This window comes from Gallinula chloropus (assembly GCF_964237585.1).
Source record: "Gallinula chloropus genome assembly, chromosome: 1".
NCBI lineage: Eukaryota > Metazoa > Chordata > Aves > Gruiformes > Rallidae > Gallinula > Gallinula chloropus.
Window position 1 is genome coordinate 39,550,325 of NC_140085.1, and position 26,385 is coordinate 39,576,709.

The 26,385-nt window shown below is 37.1% G+C and overlaps 1 protein-coding gene across 8 annotated transcripts in view; it reads left to right on the top strand.

Moving 5' to 3' along the window:
• The window catches only part of FOXP2 (forkhead box P2), a gene marked incomplete at both ends in the record, with an annotated part of 194,120 nt that overhangs the window by 68,897 nt on the left and 98,838 nt on the right, over positions 1–26,385 (top strand). For 6 of the 8 annotated variants that reach the window (XM_084274596.1, XM_084274597.1, XM_084274598.1 and 3 more), the window contains one exon: positions 915–1,004. The exons of the other annotated variants lie outside the window; for them this stretch is intronic. In XM_084274596.1, the coding sequence (XP_084130722.1) occupies positions 915–1,004 (90 nt within the window). The remainder of the gene's footprint in view (positions 1–914; positions 1,005–26,385) is intronic. 8 annotated transcript variants of the gene reach the window in all.

The window sequence follows — 26,385 nt, forward strand, 5'->3', positions numbered from 1 at the left end:
ACTTTCTAACGCTTGGCGTTTTAGAAACAATTTTATAGGAGAAAATAATTTAGATTAGCCTTCTTTGGGTAAGTGGAATGTTTGTTTACATTTCATATGCTTAACTGTGTTTTGCTGAGTTGGAATGAAAACATAAAATAAATGAAAACATTTTCTATTTTGATTGGGATACTGTCATCCCAGAGCCTGATCTGGTTGGTTGAGTAGTAATTTCTTTGTTCTCTGATTTTCCTAAGAATGCAAATGAAAACCACTCATTTTTATTTGGCATTAAAACTGCACTTTATTTTGTCAAAGGAGAGGTTTCTCCTTGAATTGTAAGTACAAAAAGTGTTTTTAATCTTCAATGAATATCCTTATTAATTCACTTTCAAGATAATCTGATGTTGATTTGTCAAATTTAATTACAGCTTCCGGTAACACTTGAAGTCTACTTGCTTTTGCTTCAAAATTCTAATATGAAAATGCAAATTGAATGATAATTTGCAAGGGAGTGGGCATTTTAGTTGAACACTCAAAGACAAGTTCCTTGTGGAAATGAGGCTATTGATGCAGTTTATGATTTTTCCTCTTCAAGCACTTTAAACAAATTAACTTTATTTCCTGCAGGATTTCATGTACATCCATAAATTCTAGTGAAGTCCTATATATGTACTATCAAATGATTCTTTTTTTTTATTTTTTTTAATGTTTTAAGTAAAAAAAAAAAAAGCAAAACAAACTGAAGCCTGAAATCTAGCAAATACAAATTGAATAGGAGGAGATTGCATTTGTTCAATTGGACTTTTACCTAACATTAGCAATGAGTAACTCAAGTCTTTCTAGGAACTGGTGGAAATTATTTACTTTTTTTTTTTTCCTTTTCTTTTCTTTTTTTTTTTTTTAAAAAAAAAACAACCCACACCAACTTTTAGGCACTCCAGGCAGCAAGGCAGCTGCTTTTACAGCAACAGACAAGTGGACTGAAATCTCCTAAGGGCAGTGATAAACAGAGACCGCTGCAGGTTAGTAAAGTATCCTTGCTTTTGGGGCCTTACTCGCAGGGAAGAGCGCTGTGCTTGCTCACACGTGAGGGGTGTGTGTGCGTGTGTGGATGCCTCTGCTTGAACGCTGTGTATGTGCTTATTCACATACAAGAGGTTACGGGCTCGCGTGCTGGTGACTTTTTATTCACAGAGAAAATTGGCTATAAGCTGCAAAAGCCTTTGGTGGCTATAGATGCTTAAAAGGTCTGAGGCTAAGTCTGAATGCAGTAGCTATGGTATAAATTTAATTCTTTATAAACACGTTGCAAAATTGGTACGTGATTTTTTATACATAAATGTATTAAATTGTTAAAATGGCTGAGTTAACACGTAAAAGAATATCCAGGAAAAAAGAAAACAACAAGTTAAACAAGTCATCGGTTCTATGTCTAACTGAGAAACAGAGAAGTGTTCAGAAACTGGCAACACAACTGCATGAAATGATGAAAGAGCTGTTACTGCCATTTTAGAGAAACGTATGTCATAGAGTTTCACACTGGGATGCTGTTGGGCTTCAGATTGTGTTTGGGTGAATAGGAGTTCTGTTTTTGAATAATTGTTTTAAATTCATTATTAGTTAAACCATATATAGAATTTATTAATGAAAAAAATTGCTTTTTAAAAAAATGGTTTTAGATTATTTGTTGCTAATTCAGTGTTCCGTTCTGCTGTCAAAAAGTGATTCTCTCCTTCTATATAGACCAAATATGAGTGTTTGACTGCTGAATTAGGTATAGTCTGTTGCAGACAAAAGATGTACATGAGAAATGATTTTATTTTGTTCAGGAAATAAAAGATGTAACTCCTGCCATTCTCTTCCTCGCGTCTATTTTTCTGGGTGAGCCTTTATCCTCTTGGGTCTTCCCCTCTTTTCTGTTGGGATACGGTGTCTTTATCTCATTTTTACTTTCCGAAATGCATAATGGATGGAGGGCCCCAGGCACTAGACTTTATCTTTTTCTCCACTAGTGAAATGTTGTGAAATTTGATCACTTGTGCAACTTTTGTATGTAATTCACATTGTCTCCTTCTCTTTGTGAAACCTCATGGACCAATGTTGGACACAGCAAACGGTTCCGCATTCCACATCATATCTCTTCAAATATACTTTTAAAGTTGTATTTATTTGATCAGAACCAAGAACTTAGGGTAATCACTAAGGAAAATGGAAAAAAAGAAAACATGTCAACTTGGCATCCTGCTATGCCCTCATTGTAGTCCACTCCAGAGGCGGAGGAGTCCTGGGGCGGTCTCAACTTTCCACTCATCATCCTTGCCTTTTCTTTGCATTAAATATCTTCTAGGCTGAAGGCACACAGGAGGAGTAGTCATAAAGGCAGTGGTTTATGAAGGACGCATTTTTTTTATGTTTTTAGAAGTGGAATTGGTCATCTTGAAGGGTTGAATAATGGAGATGATGGATTTAATGAATACTGGGAAAGTACCTTACTCTGCCAGCTCCTCGTTCTAAAAGATAACATGGACTTTACCACAAGGTCCAGATGCTAAGGGAATGATATGAAACAGGCAAAAAATGCTGATACTTTTCCAGTATATGTTTCCCAGTGAAGTTAGCTTCCTTTGATCCTCCACCTTATAAACTGGAGCTACTGACTTCTCTATTCACATTCTCCACCTGTTCGTAAACCTCCTTTTCATGGCTGAAAAGATGTGGGGGAGCACTATTTGTGGTAGGCATTGATGAAAGGAGAGAAAACCACGTTAGGAGACAAAGACAGTCATACACATAACCCAGAGAAGGACAAAGTGAAGAGAAGGAGTTTTCGTGCTTTCCTACTCCCCAAGCACTAGCCCTGGCCTTACGACTTCTGAATGCCATGGATGGTATATTGTAGAGGCGCCCTGTGTCACGTGTTTGTCAGGAGGAGCCAGGGCCTCATGGGTCACACTTGTGAGGCAGGAAGAAGTAAATCAAATAATTCTCTTTGCAGAATTGTCACATGCTCCCTAAAGCCAAGATTATTGCTCATGTTTCCAATTTTCCCTTCCATGATCAGTATGTACACAGTGCCTCTTACTAGCCTCGGACACTTCGTTCTTTTTTAAATGAAACGAAAATGGAATTTGCTCCCAGACTTTGGTTAATGTATCAGATACCACATACATTCAGGTCTGAGCCCAAACTCGGTTTTAATTTTCTCCTTTTGTGAAAAGGCTGTATAAAGGTTTTGGAAATGACTCCTCGGAGCTTTTCTATTTCTGTCTTTTACTGTTACTACAGAGCTGTTCATTGTTCATTATGTAGTGAAATTCACATTTTGAGCACCGTGATGCCTGTTTGACCAAATATCGTAACATGGGTCATAAAATTGAACCTTATTATTATTTTATTATGCTAAATTTAGTGGTAACTTTAGCCAAAATATCCTAGCAGTAGGAATGACTAAACGTGATAAGCAGTTTGAGGTTTATAGGACAAAAATCCTCGTGCTTGTGTTTATGCTTAAGGAAACAGACTTCTCACAGTATTTTAAAATAATTCAGTATTAGCGTATTTCTAATTTCCTCTAATTTCAGAGCAGTTTACCGACCTGGCAACTGGAGATATGTTAGAACTGATTTATAAATCTAGTAAAAGCCTAATAAAACTTTTAAAACTAGCTCACACATCTGCAGGCAAATGTGAGTGTTAGGTAAGCCTTGCCATTGCATCTCTCATGTGCTTCATATTTTGATGTAAACTATTGTTCCATGTGCCAAAGAAGGAAAAAAAATGTTACTCATTTTTGTGGCCATCTCTTTGTATTTGATGGATATTTGGGGAAAAGTAGCGTGTGGTGGTTTTGTATATGTTCTCTCTGCTATTCCATAATGCATCAAGTATTTCAGTGACTTACAGCACCTTCTAGCTTATCAGCAAGTTGAAAGCTTATTGAAGAAACCTTCAAATTTGTGTCATCAGCTTGGCAAAAACAGGGTGTTGGGTAAGTCATCAAGTTCTACTCTGCTTTACAGAGGTTTTCAGTGTTACAGAGAACCACTGAGATTTTTCTTTAAGAATTTGAGCATCTCTTGTATCCTTCTCATAAACAACCATTTTAAAATTGCCACTAGCTATTGTAAAATATCTATTGTAAAATAGGAATTTTGTGTTGGCAAATGTATTTGGTTTAGTTTTCATGCAAAAGTTACCGGTGCCTAGTAGTTATCCTGTGTTTTCAGGGAGAGGAGGTTTATATTTAGACTGTGAGTTAACAGAATACCTGCAAAAATTACAGGTTTAGATAGACGCTTATCTTGTTCTACTATTACTTTCTGATTTCCATTTTTCTGGGTTTCAGACTGCAGATGGCATAACCATTAGCATGTCTTATGCAAAACAGAAGGAGAAAAACATCCCATCTGACAAGCTTGAGTACCAATTGTAGTAGTGATTTTACTTTCATGTATAGATATCCGAATAAATGTATTTGAAGCATGTTTATATATGCCATTCATTATACTGATGCACCAATTGAATGAGTCCAGTCAGAACATATATTGATCAATGACATGTTGCAGAATAGCCAATGGGGGTTTGTGATGCAACTTGAGCATAACGTTAACCTGCATATGATGCAATAATAGTGTTTACGTCCTTACTGTGCATCCAGGAAAATATTGTGCAGTAGTAGGTTAAGATATCTGTAGTGCTGGGTTTTGTTTCAGAGTATTTTTTTCTTCTGGAGAAGCTGTGACTGTGATAGTTGATGGTGAAACGAGCTGATGGCTTTCAGCTCCTACCACCATATTTCCATAGTAAGCATTAGTGGGGAAATACGAGTTTGGCTTTTAGAACCTCTAGGTCATTCTCCTATGGCAGAAAGTCACTGTCCTCACGGACGCTGAAGAACCCAGTGTCATCTGGCCTGAGTTTTGTAACTGGCAGCCTTATTGTTCTTGTTACACTTACAGTCATGAGCGAGACTTGCGGTTCTTCAACAGCCGTGCAGAGCAGAAGCATAACCCAAAGGTAAATGCTGTCAGTTTGCTGCCATTGTGGGTGTTCGTGTGCAGCATTGCAATTATTTCCCTTCCAGGTAGGCAAATCCAGTGCTTAGACTAATCTGTTCGTGATGCACATACTCCTGTTGGCTGCACAGTATAGTGATTTGGACAGCTAGTTGTAATTTTATTTGTTTGCTCTGAGAGCCATGAGAAGCCTAGTTATTTCTATTCCCTGTAATGTCTCTAAAGAATAGTTTCCATAATGTCGAACTTCAAACTTTATCTGGATTAGAATAAATAGATATTTATCTTCAATCCCATAAGTCAGTGTATCTATAATAAATTTGTTAGGGTTTTTTTTAGTTTGGGTCATTTTTTTTCCCCTTCATGCTAAGAGATTTGTAGTTTCAACATCAGTACTAATGCATTCTGTATGAGGATGGCATGTCAGGAAATCATGACTCCTGGAATCAAAGGGTTAAGCTCAGTGTGTACCAAGCCTGTTGTATAAATATCATGCTGTATGGGTGTTGAGTTGTTAAGGTAAGCTTTGTTTATTTAGCACGAGCACTTCAGTGGAGTGTAATCATTTGATAAAATTTGGGAAAAGTATGTATACAGTTAAGTTTAATTACTTAATGGTTATTGCATTAGTGCATAGTATCAGAAGAACCACTTTTGTTAAAGACATGCAAAATGCAAAAATTTAGCATGAAAAGATATTCATAGTCTCTTTTAACCTACTCTACTTGCTTTACTCTCTCCTAGTTTGGTCATCTCCCTTTGGATCTTCATATGGGTCTGGATTTAAAATTCATTGCACATAATAAATAAGCAAACATATCATTAATATTGTAACTTTTCTTTACTTTTTTAAACATACATAAGAAGCTGTTGAGAGATGAGAAATTGGGAATGGGGGGGAAAAAGAAGCAAAACCTGCTGCTTTTAAATTATATCCTCTGACTTAACACACACAGGCTGCAACGGTGCATGTGTAATGTTAGTAAAAAGAAAAAAAATCCCAGTCTAAAATCAGCAAAAAATAAGCCCCAACCAACCCAAATTCTGGATGCAATTTCAGTTAAGTTTTCTTTGCATTACATTCAACTAAAATAGAAACAAATCTAACTGGTCTAAAACTGTCTTTCCAAAACCAGTGTGTTACATATTTGTATTTATTTAATGCGTGCTGCTAAGCATAGGAAGCAGGAGGATTTTGTTCATGCTAGAAAGCACTGATTTAGCAAGAAGCAGATGCCTAATATATAGTGTAAGAGGAGAGTAATGATAAACAGTCTTTTTCCCTCTCAAGTGTAATTCTGGAGGAAATGTGTGGCCTACATATATGCAAACATTGAGGCTTGGGGTAAATTAAATTTGGAAGATAGCTGCTGGAAAATCGTAAGTCCCATTTTCCCTTGTAAGTCTGTTAGGAGGAATATGCGTTTATCCTCTACGGTGCAGAAATTTGCATCAGTGATACCCAACTCTAAAGACAAGGATAACCCCAAGAGACGGAGAGAAGGCAAGGAGTTATTTTTAGGTAAGGGGGTGCGCGTGTGTGTGTGGCGGGAAAAGAGCAATAGCCATGTTTGAGCTTAATGATGTTGGAAAAGGGAGTTCCATTTAAAGGAGAGGGATAACCACAGTAATAATAGTAATAAAAAAAAAAGCTGGACATATTTCATTGATTTACAGTGGAAGTGTCTGTATAACAAACTTGCTGGGAAGCCCTTATTTATATAAATACAAGCCTTTGGAACAGGCTTATGTCCTGTCTTCGACGACCTCTTTTACTCATGACAACCTGTATTCTGCATAGTGTGCTGTTCTGCAGTAAATCACTCAAAAATAGATTTACTTGAAGTCACTTCTTTACTCTTGAAAATTTCCAGTATTAAATAAATCTATAAAGAAAGTGGCACTAGTTAGTTTGGTTTCCTTTTTAATTTAAAGCAAGTATCAATCACCTTAGGGTATTATCTCTCACTGATAAAGCAGATAGATAGTTGTCATTTTCAGGTACATGGAATATTACAGCTAACCTTACGTATGATCTTTGTAACGTGGAAAAATGTTTACTAGCAGCCTTCTAACGGAAGTTGTCACATAATGGCTTAATCTTTATCTAACTGAGAGGAGAAAACTGGCTGGTGCAGAGATCGCATCTTTATCCTGAAAATATTGTTGCAAAATTATAAAGGATTTTGGAGGCAGAGGCAAAAAGTATCATGCAAGTTCTGTTTACAGGTATTGAATATGCAGAATACTAACTAGAATTACTGTGTGATTAGGGATTTTAGAAGGCATTTTAATGTTAAAACATACATCTGTGCAGCAGCCTGACGTGTCACTCCATTACTGTTGACTGTGGGGGGAATCATTTATCACCTACATCACTGTCACATTTTCCCTTTGCCCCCTTTTCCTCTTGTTGATTCTGGTACCTGATTGGGAGAAGAGGGAAGCACACACACACACACACACACCCCAGTTCTTCACTAAGTTTCAGGAAGGCAGACCTTTGGAGAGAGGGCCTAGGTCTTTTCACAGCAGCCTTTACATAGACCAGCGGGCCCACCTTTGGTAAAATCTGCAGCTGGCCTCATACCAGGAATTATTGCCATGTGTGGGATGGATGGACTGGGATATTCTGAACTACAGGAGTCTCCAAGCCCTACAGAGAAGTTCCTTTGCCTTGCTTGAGCAGCTGGAAAGCTGTGTCCATGTCGCAGCCCTCCTGGTGCAGCCAGTGTGCACGTTCATGGTCGCTCCTCTTTGGGCTGGTTGAGTAGTTCCTCTGTGGTGCTGGGAGGAGGTTTCTTTGAGCTGCTTCTCTAGGCTCTTGCAACAGGTCAGATCAGCCTGATTCTCTTACGGGCTGGCTCATTGCCCAGAAAAGCTTGTGAAGAGCGGAGAGGGAATGTGTGAATGGTTCCCCACTCAGTGTGCAGCTCTATTAAAGGGTCTGCTCCCAGGCAGGGCCCTAATTATGCCAGTTTAGGATCACACCACTCAAGCAAGGCTCTCCTGATACTCTTGAATTTGAAAAACACATTAGTGTACACTGATTTAGAAATTACCAAAGCAGGAAAAGCTACAGAACAAAATACTCAGTGAATGCTCTAGATGGGTGTAGATTTTAAAACATTGGTTTTAGTTCAATTGCTATTAAGGGAAGGATTTTTTTTTTTTCCCAAAAAGATTTTTCATTTCACAAGGCAATTGATAAAAAACAAGAAAACTTTCTACCAAAAACCCAAATTCTGTGACTAAGTAAAGAAGAATCTTCAGTCAGTAGGAACAAGTGCACCTTTCCACCTGAAAATCCAGGATTCCTTGTGCGGATTATTTTCCGTATTTTTTGCAGATTAATTTTACTTTATGAATTGAAATTTGTGTCCTGAAGTTTTCAAATTATCAGTAGTTGGTGTGTTAGTTGTCCAGTTGCTTTACCTAGCAGTGGGGACTTTACTGGAGGTGTGGGGAGCAGGCTGATTAGGAAGGCACACTAAGATCAACATAGGTCTTAATTTTAGTTTACCTTCACTTGGGCTGTATACATGTAATGGTGAATTAAAAACCTTTAAAATTAGCCATCTGAAGATACATAAATATTACACTGTAATGCTATGGGGAAAAAGCATGTGATTATGCTGCTGAAAAAGCAATCACCGTGGAGTGGAAAAGCACATCAACCCATCCTGTTGGGAAGGAGGCTGTACAACAATTGCCACTTTGATGTTCTAGATATTTTTACGCCTTCTTATGCTTCTATTACAGTTTTCTTGAGACAGACAGATGAGGGTATTGCAGAATAGAATTAATGGTGAAAAAATTTACTAAATACTACTTCAGTGCTTTACTACTTGATTATGTGAAGCTTTGAAAAGCAATTGTAGAATAATAATGCATACAAAGGAAACTGGTGTGCCAGCAATATCCATAAGCTTCAAGGATCTTACCGAGAACCTGAAGTATAAATGAAGAATGAGATTTTCCCCTAAGTGTTCACAGTAAATTCATTTATTCAAGAAATATGCTTTTAGTTGGATGGAAAAGACAGCCTACAGAGTGTTGAGGAAAACCAATACTGTAACCCAACTTATCAGAAAAAAAACATAAAAATCAACTGTACTTGTAGAAGTAATTTTCAAATTGATGCAGCTGTAAGTTAATGCAAAAATAGCTATGGGCTTGATGCTTCAGAAAAATGAAATTATCAAATGACCAAATTAAAGAAAAATACTTTCCAATTTAAAATACAGTGTGGTGTGAAGTCATACACAAAACAGTGTTTCTACTGCCAGAAGAGTTTAGGAGACCGTGGTAAACTTGTTTGAGGGCATAGTCTCTGAAGTGGAAATCATAATGCAAATTCAGAAGCGAATGGCGATTGACATTTTCATGTTCAAAAAAATATCTCTCAGTTAGAAAGTGTTGAACCAATACTCTGGGTGAGGAAGGAAAAATGCCTGACTGCAAGCCTGCCATAACAACAGGAGGCATGTCTTTCACCCATGGAAAAGAAAATTGGAGGACAGGGTTCACAAAATGGCTAGCTGGTTGTAGAAGATACATGTTTTTCAAGAACGTTATTTAGAAAGTAAATTCTGAGAAAGTTTAGAAAGTACAGCAAAGTACAAATTGTGTGGAAACATTTCTTCATCAAGCTTATATCTATCAATTAAAATGAACAAAAATAGAAGCTCGGTATATTGTCACTATATGGCTGTGTATGACCAGTGATAGAGGTGAGGAAAAAGAACATGCAATCCTAAATGAATTTAAAAATATATTTCCAATAAAAATAGGGAAATACCAATGTCCCTTTTAAAAGGTATCCATCTTTGAGACTTCATCTGGAACATCATGAGATTCTCAGTCTGCCTAATTTCTGGTGCTTTGTTAGTATATTGGAAATACAGCCCATATAGATTCTATTGAAAGATTCAGGCTTCTAGTACTTATGCCTGAATTTATCACAGAATGATAGAACACTTTGGGTTGGAAGGGACCTCAGAGATCATCTAGTTCCAACCCCCTGCCATGAAGTGAAGGTATCTCACTATTTTGACTATGGCTGATAGCACATCTGCTATATGCTCTAGTTAGGCTGTGTAAATTACACATTTTTATGATATACAAATTCAAGAAGGTTTATCTCAGACCAGATGCTTAGGTTGAAAAGTTGTGATTGCTCTATCCAGTTCATGTCAAGAAGTAAACTTCAGGAAGGAAGAGGCATCTTTTATACTTCTTAAGTACAGTTTTAAATGTGGGAACAAGTAGCTAAGATAAGCATGAATGAGAGGTTTTCACTATTCAGAGAAAAGAACTTCTGGAACACGTTTCTAGCAGTAGCGGAAGCAAGAGCCACCTCTCACGCTCACCACTACTTATGTTAAAGATAAAGCTTGACCAGTTTAGAAGGGGACTTTCATAACATGAATTTCAATAGTAATAATATTGAAGATTCATAAAGTCTCTTTTAGTCCTATCCTGTTACAGGGAGGGGGGATTGTGTGTTGGTTTGTTGGGGTTTTTTTAAAAGATAGGGGGTCATTGAAGGCACTAGCAGAATTCCAGGGAACAGAATAATATGCTGCATTTTCAATACACACATCACACCATATCGACAGATTGATTTTAAAACAGTGGTAATGCCTTAAAATTATAGTATGTATATGAAAAGCCTTAAAGGACATAGTAGTTGATCTTTTTTTTTTCAAAACTCAGCTTTATTTTCCATATATTTATTGTTTGTTTCATGAACAGAAAATGCTGAAGACTAGCTGTTAACTGGCCTTTATTAAAATACACGACATCCTAAATTCACAGTATTTCACTTATTTAAATTCACTGTTAGTGTATGGCCAGTTTGGATACTTTAATTCTCACTTGTTACTTACAACAGAAACTAGTCATTTCTATGAGCATAGTCTAAGTAGCCATAGCTACTAAGTAGCCATAGCTTTCAGATCACCCAATACAATCTGGATTATTTTCTATCATAATTAAAAATGTATTGACTTCATAATTATAAGACATAGGAGAAATACCACTGAATTAATAAGTATGGACAGTTTTGATTGGAAGGCATTCACTCTAAAATTAATCTACTTTCCTTTGCAATAAATATACTGAAATGTGTGGCAGAATTAACAAAAAACCCCACATTTCAAGTATTTTTTCTTCAAAATATACCAATTTCCATAATATTTTAAAGTATTTATAGTGTTTAGGTGATTGTCTCACCCTACCTGAAAAGAAAGAGAATTAGTATAACAGCCCACTTATGAAATCATTATTATTGCAACCATTTTGGGGCCTGGCAGCCATTTTGGAGCCAAAATGAAGAGGGGGCTCTTGTCGACATTGAGGAAAGTCAAACTAACTTAGCAAGTTGCAAAATAGTTTAGTCTAGGGAAATGTTTGTTTTGGGTGGGCATTACAGAGTTCTTTGAGTGAGTATTTAATCATCATAATTTGACTGGGGTGGTACAGTTTGTATTGTAATATTCCAGCCAGACCTCTAAAAACAGGTAATTACAAGTTTGTGCATGATTCTGTAGAATATTTGTAGTTAAGAAACATAAGTGGTATTCTGTCACAACTAATCTTTGTAATTGATAATGTCCTAAAACACATCCAGACATTATATTGTATCAATAGCTGACCAATTCATACCTCTAGGGTTTCGGTAACTTTGTCATGATAAACCAAAAAAGTAAAACCTGCCAATTGTGTAGTGTTTGGACTCTCAATATAAAATAATTAGTAGATTTTGTTTGAATTATTGGATCTTCAGATTTTTTCTGACTCATATAGTACTTTACTACTAAAAGGTTTAACTACAGTAATTGCATCATCTTTAAAATAAGTTCTAGAGTAACGAAAACCCACAAAACTATTAGATAATCATTTTATTGTGTGTAGAATCACTTGGCTTTTTTAAGTGAAAAGCCTAAATAATTTTAGTGAACAGAATTGGACCCCTTCTTGCAGTTAAAGTAAGATCTACTGTATCAGAGTGGTCTGTGCACCACATCATTTACACAGAAATTACTTTGTCACTTGAACTTCTGTGAATGTCAAAGAGTTTAGGAGGAACACTGAAACAGTCCTATTTCAGGGAAGAATCCTTGTTAAGTCACTTGCTTACCCTGTGAAGCTGTTAACAGGAATTCTAAACAGGTTTTGAAAACCTTTGTTTTACCTGAAGATCTGTTTATATTTTCCTTGGGTTTTTTCCTTAGGAAGTAAGCATCATTAGTGTAAAGCCTTTAGAACAGTGTCACAAAAATGATGCAAGAAGTTGTTCTTACTCTTTTAGCTCTGAGAGATTTAGTATTGTAATTTTCATTTGATTACACATCAACTTTGTTAGTGTAATTATTATTAGTTTAAAATGTGATTTCCATAAGAAGGGGCTCCTTTATTTTATCATGATTAGTGTGCTTTCTCTCTTAGAGAAAAAAAAAAAAAAAGAGAAACTGTTGATTTTGACAAATACTGGTCTAGACAGATGGCTTGACTAGTAGTCCATGATCAAAAAACGTTATTTTTAAGCCTAAAATACGTTAAATTGCATCCTCAGTATGGATCTCATTGTTAGGGTGAAACTTTTATTTTTCATCCTTTTAGTATTTTATTATCCTTACTAGTGCAGTTATGAAAGCTTTTTGTTGGGGATTTGGGTTCTCTAGCATTAAGAACTGTAGAAGTTTAAATTCAGATTTCCATAGAGCATGCAGCGCGTTCCGGCAGCGCTAACAGAGTGCAGGGAAGGGAAGAGAACTGCAGAGACGCACAGAGGCACGCATCACTGACAACCCCATCGAAGTGGGACTGCACAGCAGGCAGCAAGTTTATACTCACACCTCTTTGTGTGTATTTCACGCTCAACCATGTGAGCACAAGGTATAGGTATATATTATTTGCACTTTTCAGGGAATGCCAAAATCCATTGGCCGAAGTTTTTAATGATATTGGAGATATGATTCGTACAGATTCCAAGATATCTCTATTCTGTCTCGTCTTTCCAGCTCTTCTAGTCCATATTTTGTTTTTTATGGCTGCAGAGTTGCATTTTAGCTACAGTTAGAAGCGCTGATGGTTCACAGGATCTAATTGTCCCCTTGCAATTTGAGGCGTAAAAGACATGAAATGAACCTAAAAGGATGATGTTGGCAATATAAAGCCAAGCTCTGGAACAGATCTGTGCTGCAAGATGTTATGGATGCTAAACATTTAAATTGGCTCGAAAATCAAGTGAACAAATTAACAGAATAAAAAATCATCCATCAATAATGTGAATTCCTCATTTTCATAGCCTCTAAAGCCCAAAATGCTGGGATGTGGGGCATGATCAGGAAAAGTATTGTGATGTCTGTACTCATTTACTCTTCTCTGGACACCGAGTATTGATCATTGTTTGAGGCAGCCCAGTTGGCTAAATGACTCGGTCTCATTCAGTGCACCATTCTTCTATCCAAGTAAAGTCTATAAATTAACATATTTTCTTTCTTAAGACCCACTTTTGGCCATCAAAGTAAACTTGACTTTCCTCCAAAAAAAGTCTGGTTCTACCAGAAAACTTCAAAGTGTACAAGTCATAGTCTCGCATGGGTTTAGGCTTGCTTTGAGGAAGAAAACCTCTAAAAATATCTAGTCCAATCTCTCAAGGCATGCTTGTCTGACATCAGGAAGATGTATGCGTTTTGCTTGCTGTAATTACTCTCCATTGTGGATTAATCAGATTAAGCTGAAGCAAAACAGTTGTGTCCTCAAGTAATTCCAAGCTACCTAGCTACTTGCTAACTCAACAGAGTCAATCAGACACTCAGTGTTGTGTGATCTGAAAGTGATCCAAAAGGGACCTTGCAGAAGAGAAAGGATGGGAGCATCTATCTGGCTCTTCCATTAATTTGTTATTACTTTGACCATACATGCAGTGAAGCCCATCATAAATGTTGTGTATTTCTTAAAATCAGTCGCTTGCAGCAGAAACAATAGTCATAATTAATTAATTTTTAGGAAAATGTGAGGTTCTTTCTAACCAACATTGTGTTGCTAATTAAAATATCAGGTATAGATTTAGAAAAAAAGATTTTGCAGTGTAAAAGGAAATCTTCTGCATGGTTGATCTCATTGAGAACTTTTCTATTCCCTCTGAGCAAAGAAGTTATTATACCAGGCACTGGTGTGGGGACTAAAAAATATTTTGTTTCTTTTTTGCTAAGACCGCTATCTCTGTTTCTACAATCTGAGAGATCCAGGAGAGAAGAAAATACTTGATAAGGCTATGATAAAATAGCTCACCTTAAGCACGAGACATACACAAAAGCTTAGCGTATGATTTTACTCCTTGGGGGTAGTTTATGATTTCCAACTGTAGTTCTTCATGCCCTTTTTGTAGTTTGAAATAACATTGGCATCTCTTACATTAAAGCTAATTTTGTATAAAAGATTGAGATAATTTTTCCACTGATCAAATCTCCCTAGACAATCCACTCATCTCCCTCTTCCTTCAATAAGAATGTTTATCATTGTAAAAATATGAAGGGAACTGAAGACCTCACCAGGATGAACAGCTCCTTTTATAACTGTAAAGCAACAATGTGTGTACACAAACTCCAGAGCATTTGCTTTCAAGAATTTTCTGAGTTTTCAAATCACAGTACAGTTTTGTGTTAGCAGTGAGGATTGTGAACAAATTGATGTGTCATTTGATATGTTTATCATGGTTTCTAATCTAATATTAAAAGATTCTTTATATGTTCGTCATGTTATCCCTCTTCTGCATGTTAATATATTAGTAGAATTATTTTTAAACACATTTGATGAGAACTTTGTATCTTTAATTTGTTCTCTAGCAAAATGTTGTGTTCTAGCAATGTTTAACAATCAGAAGGTGGTTTTGTTCCAAAATCAGGTATTATGGATGGACAAACCGTGACCTAATGACCGTTAGCCATTTAACTTCGTTCTTTCTTATTTTTTTCTCTGTGTCTGTCTAATTGTGTTACATGGTATCTGCTAAGTTACCTACTAGGAAGTACCAGATGTCTATATCGAAGTAAGTTATTCCCAGGAGTTACTCAGTGGCCTCCGCTTCACATTGTAAAATGTCTCTTTTTCAACAAGCTCCCCGTGAGCCATCAATGCGCTCTCATGGCTAAGAAGGCCCATGGTATCCTGGAGTCCATTAAGTGTGGCCAGCAGGTCCAGGTAGATTGTCCTCCCCCTCTGCTCTTCCCTGGTGAGGCCTCATCTGGAGTAGTCCCTGGTTCAAGAAAGTCAGGAAAGTACTGGAAAGAGTTCAGTGAGGGATAAAACAATTAGGGGACTGAAGCTGCTCTAGTATGAGGAAAGGCTTAGAGAGCTGTGTCTGTTTAGTTGAGAAGTCTGAGAAGGGATCTCATCACTGCTTCTAAATATCTGAAGGAGGGCATCAAGAGGACGGGGCCAACTATTTTCCATGGTGCCCAGCAACAGGACAAGGGCAGTGTGTACAAACTGGGACAAAGGATGTTCCATCTGAGCATGAGGAAAAACTTCCTCACTCAGAGGGTGACAGAGCCCTGGGACAGGCTGCCCAGAGAGGTTGTGGAGTCTCCTTCTCTGGAGATACTCAAAACATGCCTGGATGCGATGCTGTGCAACCTGCTCTAGGTTACCCTGCTTTAGCAGGGGGGTTGGACTAGATGATCTCCAGAGGTCCCTTCCAACCCCCACCATTCTATGATTCTGTGATTTTTTTCCAGTAGTGAAGTGAAAAGATAGAATACAATTAAGTTACATTTACACATTTTTAATACAGAAAATTCTGATAATCATTTGACTGGTTCTTTGCCCATTTTCATTTCTTATGACAGCTTACAGTGGTCCTACATCATGTCCAGGCTGGTGGGCATTTTTCTCTGCTGCAGTTCCCGATTTTGCTGACGGTTAAGATCCTCACTTGTTCATTTTGTCAGTCAAAAACTGCAAAAGCAGTGTCAGGTCTGGTTGATGTGACAGCTGCAGGCTGATCCCATGCTCTTTGCTACTCTGAAAGAATCATCAGAAAGTGCAGTATTATCTCTATTTTCTCTTTTATATAAAAACTTTTATACGTTTTTCAGTAGCGACCAGAGGAGCTAGTAGTATTCCATGTTATAAAGCCACTGCAACTGGTCAGTGATTGAGTGTCACAACAGTTCTTCAAAGCTGGGACTGCTCAAAGCTGGCCCTCCAATTTATATCTGGACTTAACTTTATTTCGGTGATAAGCATTTTAGATGTAATACAGTATTTGATCATGGTCCCAGGCCAAAGGGATATCCAATCCTAAATCTCAGTTCTGAAGCATAGAAGAGCCTCCTCCGCTTTTAGTAAACCCACCAATTTAGAGGTTGAAGACAACATCCTAGATAGCGTACAGGCTCTGTAATGGTGGCTTTTTTTCTTCTGGAGGCTATAGAGAGAAGTCTTGGGTTCTATGTTTGTGCTTCTGATTATTCATTGAATAAAATCTAGCATTCGCATTAGAATTTATCATTTTGCATGTGGCGTTATCTTTCATGATCATCACTGTATCAGGCATGTGCAATTATTCAGTTATTTCCCATATGTGCTGCCCTTCCCTCATCTTTCTCTCAGTGTGAATGAGATTAACATTACAGAACGGGGCATAACGATAGTCTGAATGCATAGGAAGAGAGTCAATATATTAAATTACTCAATTATTTCTTGTTTGTATATCAAAAAAGGAACAGCATACATGTAGGAAGAATGTTTCATTAGCGTGAGGCATCACTGAGTTAGTCAGCTGTTGTTTTCTTGGTCCTTTTATGCTGCTGGTACAAAACACAGAGTTGTCTAAAAAGTAGAAAGCACTGAACTTGTAAGAAAAATAAGTAATGGCCATTGAGTCTTACTTTGCTGAAAGCATCAGAATTTCACTGGCAGACTTCTGTTGTACTGTATGTTGACTGCACATGTTTTCAGCATACTTCACGGGAGGGGTATCTAGCGTAATAAGAAGCTGTAAAATGTAGAGTTTCTGTGCATTGTTTAGTCATGAAAATGAAATGCTCATTGTTACAGGAAGCAGAGTTTTTAAAAGCCCCCCAAAAGCCCATTGTAGCCTTTGTATGTTATCTCTGATAAATATAAATTGCCCAACTTATGGGCTCATGTAAATTCAAAACAAACATGCAAACAGAGCGAAACAAAAACTTGATGAGAAGGGTTAGTGTGTTTACATGACTCGTTGGCATATTCAGATTATGTGGTGTGATTTGTTCTGCAGCTGCTTCAAATTAAGAACAGGTGTAGAAGGCAGATTATGCAAATACTCATATTAATGTAATTGTCAAATTGGTGTGTTTATCATTGTGCCTTTAAAGAGTAGACCATACTCTTATTTTACATGTAAATTAGCTTTATTCTTGAGAGCTACTATTGGATAATGAGCTTATAAATGAGAAATTTCTAGCATATGGTGGAATATTTATAAAATGTGACATCTTCTTTTGTAGTAATTTATTTTATATATATTGGATAAACATATTATAATCTGCTTTGTCTTTAGAAAAATAGAGCTATGATCCAGTTTCAAAATGTTGCTCGCTGGACTAATGAACTCTGTTTTCTTCCTTTTTTTTTCCATTGGAGTTCTTTGTCCATTAGTAGGACAATGTTTGATCTCATTGGAGGGAAAATGTGTTTGTTTAAAATTGATTTTTTACTTTCTAAGATGTACTCTATTTAAACAATCATAAACTGGGTATCTGAATAAAATACACATTTTCAAACATTATTTACCTCATGTTGCCAGTATGCATGGATTTGTTAATGATTGGCTGAGCTTTTCAGGTTTTTTTTTTTAGATCAGAGGGATCTGATATCAAAGGATGTCCAAAATTAAAAAATGATGTGAACTTTTTTCCCAACTCTACAAGTTATTTATTAATATAGGCCTAGTTAACAAAACTTTGACCAGTATAAAAAAATCATGAAGCACTGAGATTCTGCGTTTTAGCATCTTTCCTGACTTACATCTTTTGCACATGATCTTGATGAATAATAATTTTAAATCTTTTAAAAGAAAACAATAGGTACTACTTTTTTATACATGGTGGGGGTGTACACATTCATACATACACACACACACAAGGTCCCTCTGCCACTTTGCGTCCAGAAGGACCTTGAAATTCTCCAGAGATGGGCCTGTGTAAACCACGTGAAGTTCAACAAGGCCTCACGCAAGATCCTGCACATGGATCCGCGCAATCCCAAGCACAACCACAGGTAGAGCAGAGAATGGATTGAGAGCAGCCCTGAGAAGGACTTGGGGGTGTTTGTGAATGACCTGCCAAAGTGCACTTGCTGCACAGAAAGCCAGTTGTATACTGCATGACGGGCAGGTCAGGGGAGGTGATTCTGCCCCTCTCCTCTGCTCTGGTGAGACCCACCTGGAGTACTGCATCCAGGTCTGGGGTCACCAACCTAAAAAAGACTTTGAGCTGTTGGAGCAAGTCCAGAGGAGGGCTTTGAAGATGTTCAGAAGGCTGGAGCACCTCTCCTGTGAAGAAAGGCTGAGGCAGTCAGGCTTGTTCAACCTGGAGAAGAGAACGCTCTGGGGAGACCTTAGAGCAGCTTTCCAGTACCTGATGGGGCCCACAGGAAAGATGGAGAAGGACAGTTTACAAGGGCGGGTAGTGATACGACAAGGGGTAATGGGTTTAAACTGAAAAGGGTAGATTTAGATTAGGTATTAGGCTGAAATTCTTCCCTGTGAGGGTGGTGAGGCCCTGGCACAGGTTGCCCACAGAAGCAGTAGCTGCCCCCTCGCTGGCAGTGTTCAAGGCCAGCTTGGATGTGGCTGATGGAGGTGGGTTGGAACTAGGTGATCTTTAAAGTCCCTTCCAACCCAACACATTCTGTGACTCTTTGATTCTATATAAATATGCATGTACAGGCCAGTTTTATATATGCTGTTAAGGTAGTTTGAATATTTGAAACAGAGCTTTTTTATGTTTTGTGCCTGGAAATTGGGCCAAACAGTTGAGAAAATTCCTGCTCCTCAAGAAGCAGAAGCTGAGGGTACTGGCTGTCAACAGCTGCATACAGGGCAAGCAAGATTAGAACAAGGTCTTAATGCTTTTCTGTGTCCTATGGCCATGACAACAAGTGGGCTGTACTGTTTATTTTCAAGAACAAAGAGAAAATCCTGGTTTGCTTTTGGATATGCTCCAGGAAAAAAAAAAAAAAAAAAAACAAAAAAAAACAAAACAAACAAAAAAAAAAAACCTTAAAACTGTAGTTCACTGGGTTCAACAGCATCAAATTTCTTCCAGTTCTCTTATCCTCAAAACTCAACCAGTAGCTCCAGGAGAACCAACAATAAGGTGTGAGCAAGAGATTTAAAGAAGACAGCTATTAACTGGTTATTTTTCTCTAAATTACCCTTCAAGAGGAACACAAGGGGAACTTTTTTTTTTTAAAGTACAGCTTTATCCTTTGGCAGATTATTTAAGATTGTATTGATTTCCATATTGCTTACCTAACCTGGTGTTTGCTTTACAGCCTGTTAGCTACCTGTAAAATCTTGCATTCAGTTATAAGTACATTCTTAATGGAATGAAAAGCATTCAAGAAAGCTTACATCTTCAGCTTACATCATGCAACTTTATGATGTAAGCTGAAGAAGAAAAAAGCTTTTCTTTAGGGTTAGGCTGACTCTATCGCCTTACAGTGCAACCATCAACCAGATAAAATAACAATCTCTTTTTTTCTAATCAATTTGAATTACATGCATCATTTCAGTAGGATGTGGTTGTGGGGTTAATTATCTTTGCATTTAGAAAAGTTTTTACTTCCACTTGAGTAGCTGTCATTGGAGTTGTTTGCATGCAGAAATAGTAAAAACTATACAGTGTAGGTACCTTCCAGTATCATTTAGAACTCTCCAGAGTTGTTTCCTACATCAGAAATAACTTAGGTGCAGCATGGATGCTGTTAAACCAAGAAAGTGCATACATTGGAGGCCTGTATGATTCCGTCACCTTACCTGCATTACTTTAAAACAGCTGGGAGCCTGGCCCAAGCTATTCTGGCTCTGTTAATTTTCTCACAGATTTATATAGCAAGTCTTTTGAGAGCAGGTTAAAAAAAACCCTGAAAAATAAGAAATTAGGAGCAAATGAAAAGACAAACAAGCACCTTCCGGTCATGCTTATCACTGATCCACTTTTAACACTTTTTGTTCTCTGCAGTTGGCACTTTATCTGACTTGTTGTTGTTAATTATTTTGAGCTAGTAATTACTTTTACATTATTTTGTTAAGTGTATGGCTCTTCTGACCAAAAGTTTTGGAAAATTATTAAGGAGTTTGAACAGATGAGTTTTCAATAAGACTTTTTGAGTTATTCACAGAATAAGAGAACACTTCTGCCCCAATGCCTTGGTCTTCTTCCACAAGATATTCCAGAGGTGGATGTATTGCAGCCACACATATGCTTTTGCACACTAGTTTTATTCCCTAACCAGGGACCAAGACTGAATAACCAACCCCACGTCTGCTATTAAAGAAGGAGTTCATTTAGTTGTTAAAATAGGCAGAAGCCTTGCATGCTTGTGTCCCTGTTCCTCTCTCTAGGGCAGCTGTGAACTTGATTTTAAGTGTAGTGATTCCAAATAATATGATTTTTTAAACCTTAAATAAATACTAGAAAAAACCCAAATCCAACTTCTTCAGTACTGTTTGTTATCTGCAATATATACATCTTTAAGGGAACGTTTGTATATGGAGTACCAGCAATTTCCTGGGCCACAGCAGTAAGCAAATAGGACTAGATCAGAGCATGTTTGTATCTCATTAATACCATAGTAGTGCCCTAAGTCAGGACAGTCACAGATCACATGCACAGGCCATGATGTATGTTTTCTCCTGGATATAACTTTTGGGAGCGGGGGAGGTTTTGCCTTACGAGATTGGCATTAGCTAGAGACAGGGCATAAGTTAAGGTGCACAGATAATGGTGGTTGCATCAAGTTCTCTATTAACATTTAATTAATCTTGCTGACACATGCAGAATTAAATCAGTCACTGAGATGGAGTCAGGGAGAGTCTGTCACCCAGGTTAGACTGGTAAGGGTGCTTTGGGACCTTGTGGACCTTGCTGTTCTCTGCAGCAGAAAGTAGTCCATGCACTCAGGTAACATATAAATACTACTGAACAGATTCTCCCATATTACTGAAAATAATCTATCAAAAGAGACATTAGTAACACTTTGATTACTCTTGCACTCTTTCTTCTTGTGGTGTATCATAGCTGTGGTCCTCAGTGAAAGTCTGTCGGTTGTAATAGTGTTTTATGGACCCTTCTGCAGTATAGCTTTATTGCCTTAAATTAGGCAAGTAGACCCCATGACATAGCATTGATCTAACATTTCTGAAGGAGAATTAAATCTTGAATGCCTGAAAAATGAACTGTAGGCGTATATAATTGACTAAAATTAAAACAAAAGATGTAGTACAAAGTCAGACAACTTATGTACTTTTTATTGATAATTCATTATGCCTTATGGAAGTCTGCTGGTGATAAGATGTGCAGCATGAACTCATATATGTAGATGCATTTGAACTGGTTGTATTTCTCTCTGGAATGACAACATACATGGTATCACTTTCCTTAGAGTTTATTTTCTTTAGCAATTCAGGAAATAAGATTAACGATTTTGTTTATGTGGGAGATGCTGTTTTCATTCAGATCAAGGCTTTTCCTATTTCTGTATTGAGTCAAGATCCCCCCTTTGTGTCTTATTAAGGGATCACTGTCTTGTCATCCTTCTATCTTCTTGTGATAGCAATGCAAATACATAGCTACTCTTTTTTTCAGTGAAGTAGAAAAAAATAAATCACTAAAAAAGCAAATGCCAAAGCTCAGGCCAGTGTCACCCCAGGCATTAGTCAGCAAAACAGCATGTATAGCTAAAGACTGTTGTCCAGATTCTCTTCTCTGCCCAACAGTAGGAGCTTTAAATTAAGAAATTTGAAATTGTTATTACAAATCAACATGCTATGCAACTTTGTCTACAATTCCCTGGCTAAGCCGAACCTTCGATTGTGTTACCTCGTAAAGAACAGGCTTGATGTTGCACTACAAAATGCTGCTATTTCGAGAACTTCAAAGTCGTACGTAGAAGTGCAGATTTGTTCTTTAAAATGTACTTTCTCTAAAGAAAGAATGGTTCTTTATTCCCTTTTCTCTTTTTTTTTTTTTCCATTAAAAATTCTGATTTCAGGGCCAGACTTTTCAGTTGAGTTGAGCACCCAGGACTCCATTGACGTCAGTGTAAGCTGCAGCTGCTCAACACCTCTAGAAATGAGACTCTTACGTGTTTAGGAAAATTCAGAGCTTCAAACTAGTCTAAACAAAAGATATTTTTCTGCAGACACCTCACCATATTTTGTTTTTCTTATTAGACATTACTTGTGTTTTCCTAGATAAGCAGCAAAGATTCCTTTTTTAAAATTTATTTAAGTTGTATGCTGAAAATTAAATAACAATTTTTGAAGGGACTGCTGGATACTTTGCCAAATCATTCTAAAATTGTGTGGCGTGTTTTGATTTTTACCAAAGTTACAGCTGCAGAGCTGTAAAGCAGTCAGTTTCCCTTATTATGACTAGTTCTACAACTTGTACTGTTTTAAATTGCCTGCAATTAGCATATTTCAACCTTATTTTTAGGTTTAAATTGCAGTGTGAGAGTGTACTCTCCTCTTAGCTAATTAGTGCTATCAAGGAACAGTAGGTTACCTCATTAGTACCATGTGCATTTAATTAAAGAAGAGAAAATTGGAGTTAACCTCATAGTTAATATTTTCACAGAGTGCTACAATGCCAACACCTTCAATTGGAGTCACACCCCTGTGTATCTAATTATTCACTGGTGCCAAATAAGGTTAGCAAGGATACCACCATGCTGTTGACAAAATAATTTAGATGGAAATGTTTGCTTGTTTCTGATACGAAATTCCAGCTGGAGCAGGTTATTTTTATTTGAATACACACAGGGTCACAAAATATTTTTGTCATCTTCTCTCCCTCTCTGTTCTATTCGCACCCAGACCTAGGAAGGGCCAAGAACTCATGATGTACTTAATCTCAAGCAAGCAGTCTGTGGTCCTCAGCCTTTCCTTGAAGCTGTCGTAGCAATCTGGATATAACCATTTTATTTTAGCTATTATATTATACCCATGGAAAGAATTGCACCAGAATGCCCTTTGTAAATGAGCTCAGAATTTCTTATGATTCGCTTTGCCTTAGAATTTTCTGCCATTCATGCCCAAAGTGGGGGAATGCTGCTTCATAACACTTCTAGAGGGTGTCATCTAATACGGAGAGAAGGACCTTCAGCTCCTTTAGGTTTCAGTGAAGATGAGGATGCTTACTGATTCCAGTCTTGGCACTGTAGCTTGTGTCCATTTGACCACAGAATGGTATTTTGGGATGTGTAGCATACAACGTATTTAAAAGAAAAAAAAAATATAGTATTTTTTGTCATTCACCTGTGTTGTTGGTGGTTGAGCCTACAGGTTCCAGTCTGTAATAATATGATTTAAATCTCTGTGAGTTTTGTGTTTTAATTTTGTACCAGAATGGCAGTGTGGTGTGATAGATACCCATAACGTGATTCTCTCACAGCATCCCTATAGCATTGATTTAACAAGCTCTTGGAATACATTTGATTTTAAACATGTGCATATTCCCATCACTGACGTAAAAGGGACTTATCCCATCCTGGAATATTTTTTTCACATAATGTTCATATTGTTTTTCCATTTCCTTGTCTAGAGTTGCACAGCTCAGTACTCAGAGAATCAGGTACTCCCTGATTGCAATTATCTTCTGAAATTTGTTGTCCCATGGTGCTATATGATAAATAAGCCATCTATAATCTCTGCGGCTCAGTTTTCTCATCTGTAAGATAGAAATGCCAATATTTTATGCATGAAGGTGATGATCTGAGTGCGAATTACTTACTTTTTGCACAATACTTGGGTACAATACCACATCCTCTAAGAGCGTATTGGTGGCAAATCGAGTTGGCGTGAAGTTTATGTAATGATAAGATCTGTCGGGCTACGATTGAATCCCCAAAGGAGGTTTTTTAAAAAAACTCTTCACAGAAATCTTCATACCAAATCAAGAAACTTCTCATCAGTTCTTTTAGACTACTTTGGCACGTGGGTGCTTTAAACAGTCACTTTACAACATCACTTAAAACCAACCGCTTTGACATTTAGCACTGCTGTTCAAATGAAAATAATGGCTGACCTTTTTAATTTATTTTTTATTTTACATTGTAGTAGGAAAGGCTCTTCAAACATTGTGCCTTTCCCATATTAGCTTTCCAAACTGCTGAACCTTGAGGATCTGTAGACAGTTGAAAGGAATCCTCTGGATTGAGTGCCATGTTGGAGCTCTGAAGTCAGTTGGTTTGACAGTGGGGTGCATTTTCCATGTGAAACTACCTAACCACAGCATTCTCTTACCTAACTAGTCCTTGTGTTTTATATATAGTTTCTAGAAAAATGTGGAATTATAGAATAGATCCATCTATCATTTTTTTCTAACTAGAATTACTTTTTGTATATATAGGATACCCTTTTCAACTGTAAAGGTGCATATGAAAAGAAATAAAGCAACTTTGTTCTCCAAGTTAGGACCTGTAAGGGACACTTCAGATTACAAAAGAGGAAAAAATTGCAGAAGTCAAAGAAGAATGAGTTTGAAGAAAACAAGGCAAAATCATGCAAATTTTGCAAGTCTGTGGCCTTACTTCAATCTCGTTCTGTGTGTAAAGCATTGTGAAATAGGGACCGGTTTAATTTGTGCTGGAGAAAAACTTAAGCTCAAGTTACAGCCTTTGGTGGTGTCATTGTCATCTCTGAAAGATCTAACCCAGCTCTCTCAAGAAGAACTAGATAATAAAGAGAGGGGCTACATGGTGAATAGGTGGGTTTGGGTTTGGTGTATTACTTCTGAGTCTCAGCAAATTTAGTGGCTGGACCTTCTTATAAATATCCATACAAAGATGTAAAGCACAGATTAAACTATTAAGGATATGATTCTATATTCTCTTTCTCAAAACCTGGTTCCATGTTAAAAAAAAAATCTTAAGCAGAACTTTTAGCTGGACAGCTTCTCAGGTGTTCCAAATCATATATTGTAGCATCTCTGGTGGACTACTACCACTCTTTGATGTTCCCTATCTCTAAAAATATTTGGTAGACTTAGGACTTCTGTGGATTAATCATCACTCTGAAGTTAAAGAAAGAAACTTCTTTGAGCAAATTTTGTATATGTAATGCCATCCTATGAAAATATATTGTCTATTAGTGCTATTAATTAAAATTAGTATCTTAGTTTTGGAATTATTGCCTAACCTTGCAGTCCTTTATCTTTTCAGTGCTCCCTAATGAACACAATACTAGGGCCACACTTTTTTTTTTTTTTTTTTTTTTTAATTAATTCCTGTAGGCACCATTACTCAAATTTAGTTTTTTGGGGCATGTTGTATTCCAGGGAATGCATTATTTATTATACTGGACCTAGTCACTTTGGCACCATTCGAACTGACACAGTATTAAGTAAACAGCTTGTGTTTTTCCTGGGAAAATGACCAGTAAGCAGAGAAAATATTTAGGATTCAATCATTCTTCATTAGTCCATTAAAGAGATGAGAAAGAAGTATTCCAAGATAATGGTTTTTTTATAACATTAGCTTCTTGTTTATATGAAACATACTATATGTTAGCTTAGGTGAGGAAAGCATGTGTCATGTAACAGTAAAACTATAATTTCTTCAGTGTTTTGTTCTGCCTCTCTGCATTCCTACAGAGCTGTACATGTCTCTTCCTCTTGAATTTTCTTTGCTGTATTAGGTTTCTTAAAAGGAAAAATGTTGGGTTTTTTTAAAACATCACTCTCCACTTCTAAAAAATTTAATTTACAATTGCATAAAGGAAATTACTGTAGTTTAGGCAGCCAAGCATTTCAACAGATCCCTAGAAATGTACAAAGGAAAGAATGATTATCAGTCCTGAATTGTGGATTAAGAGGATCATACAACACAGAGTACTGTCTAAAAGTAGCAATTTAATAGAAAATGTGGATGTTCATGCAAAGAATGTCTCTGAGGTTAAAGATAGCATTTAAAATATGGAAGAGGATGGGGGGTTTTTTGCTTATTATTTGGTAAAAGGTTTGCCTAGAAACGTTTGTCTCATGAATAGTTTGACTGAATGATACAAGCAACTTCGTTAGGAGTTTTGGTGGCGTACTTTCTTAAGTACAGCTTTGGTTTTGTTAATTTTATTTGAGAGGGGAATTCCATTACAGAAGGAAAA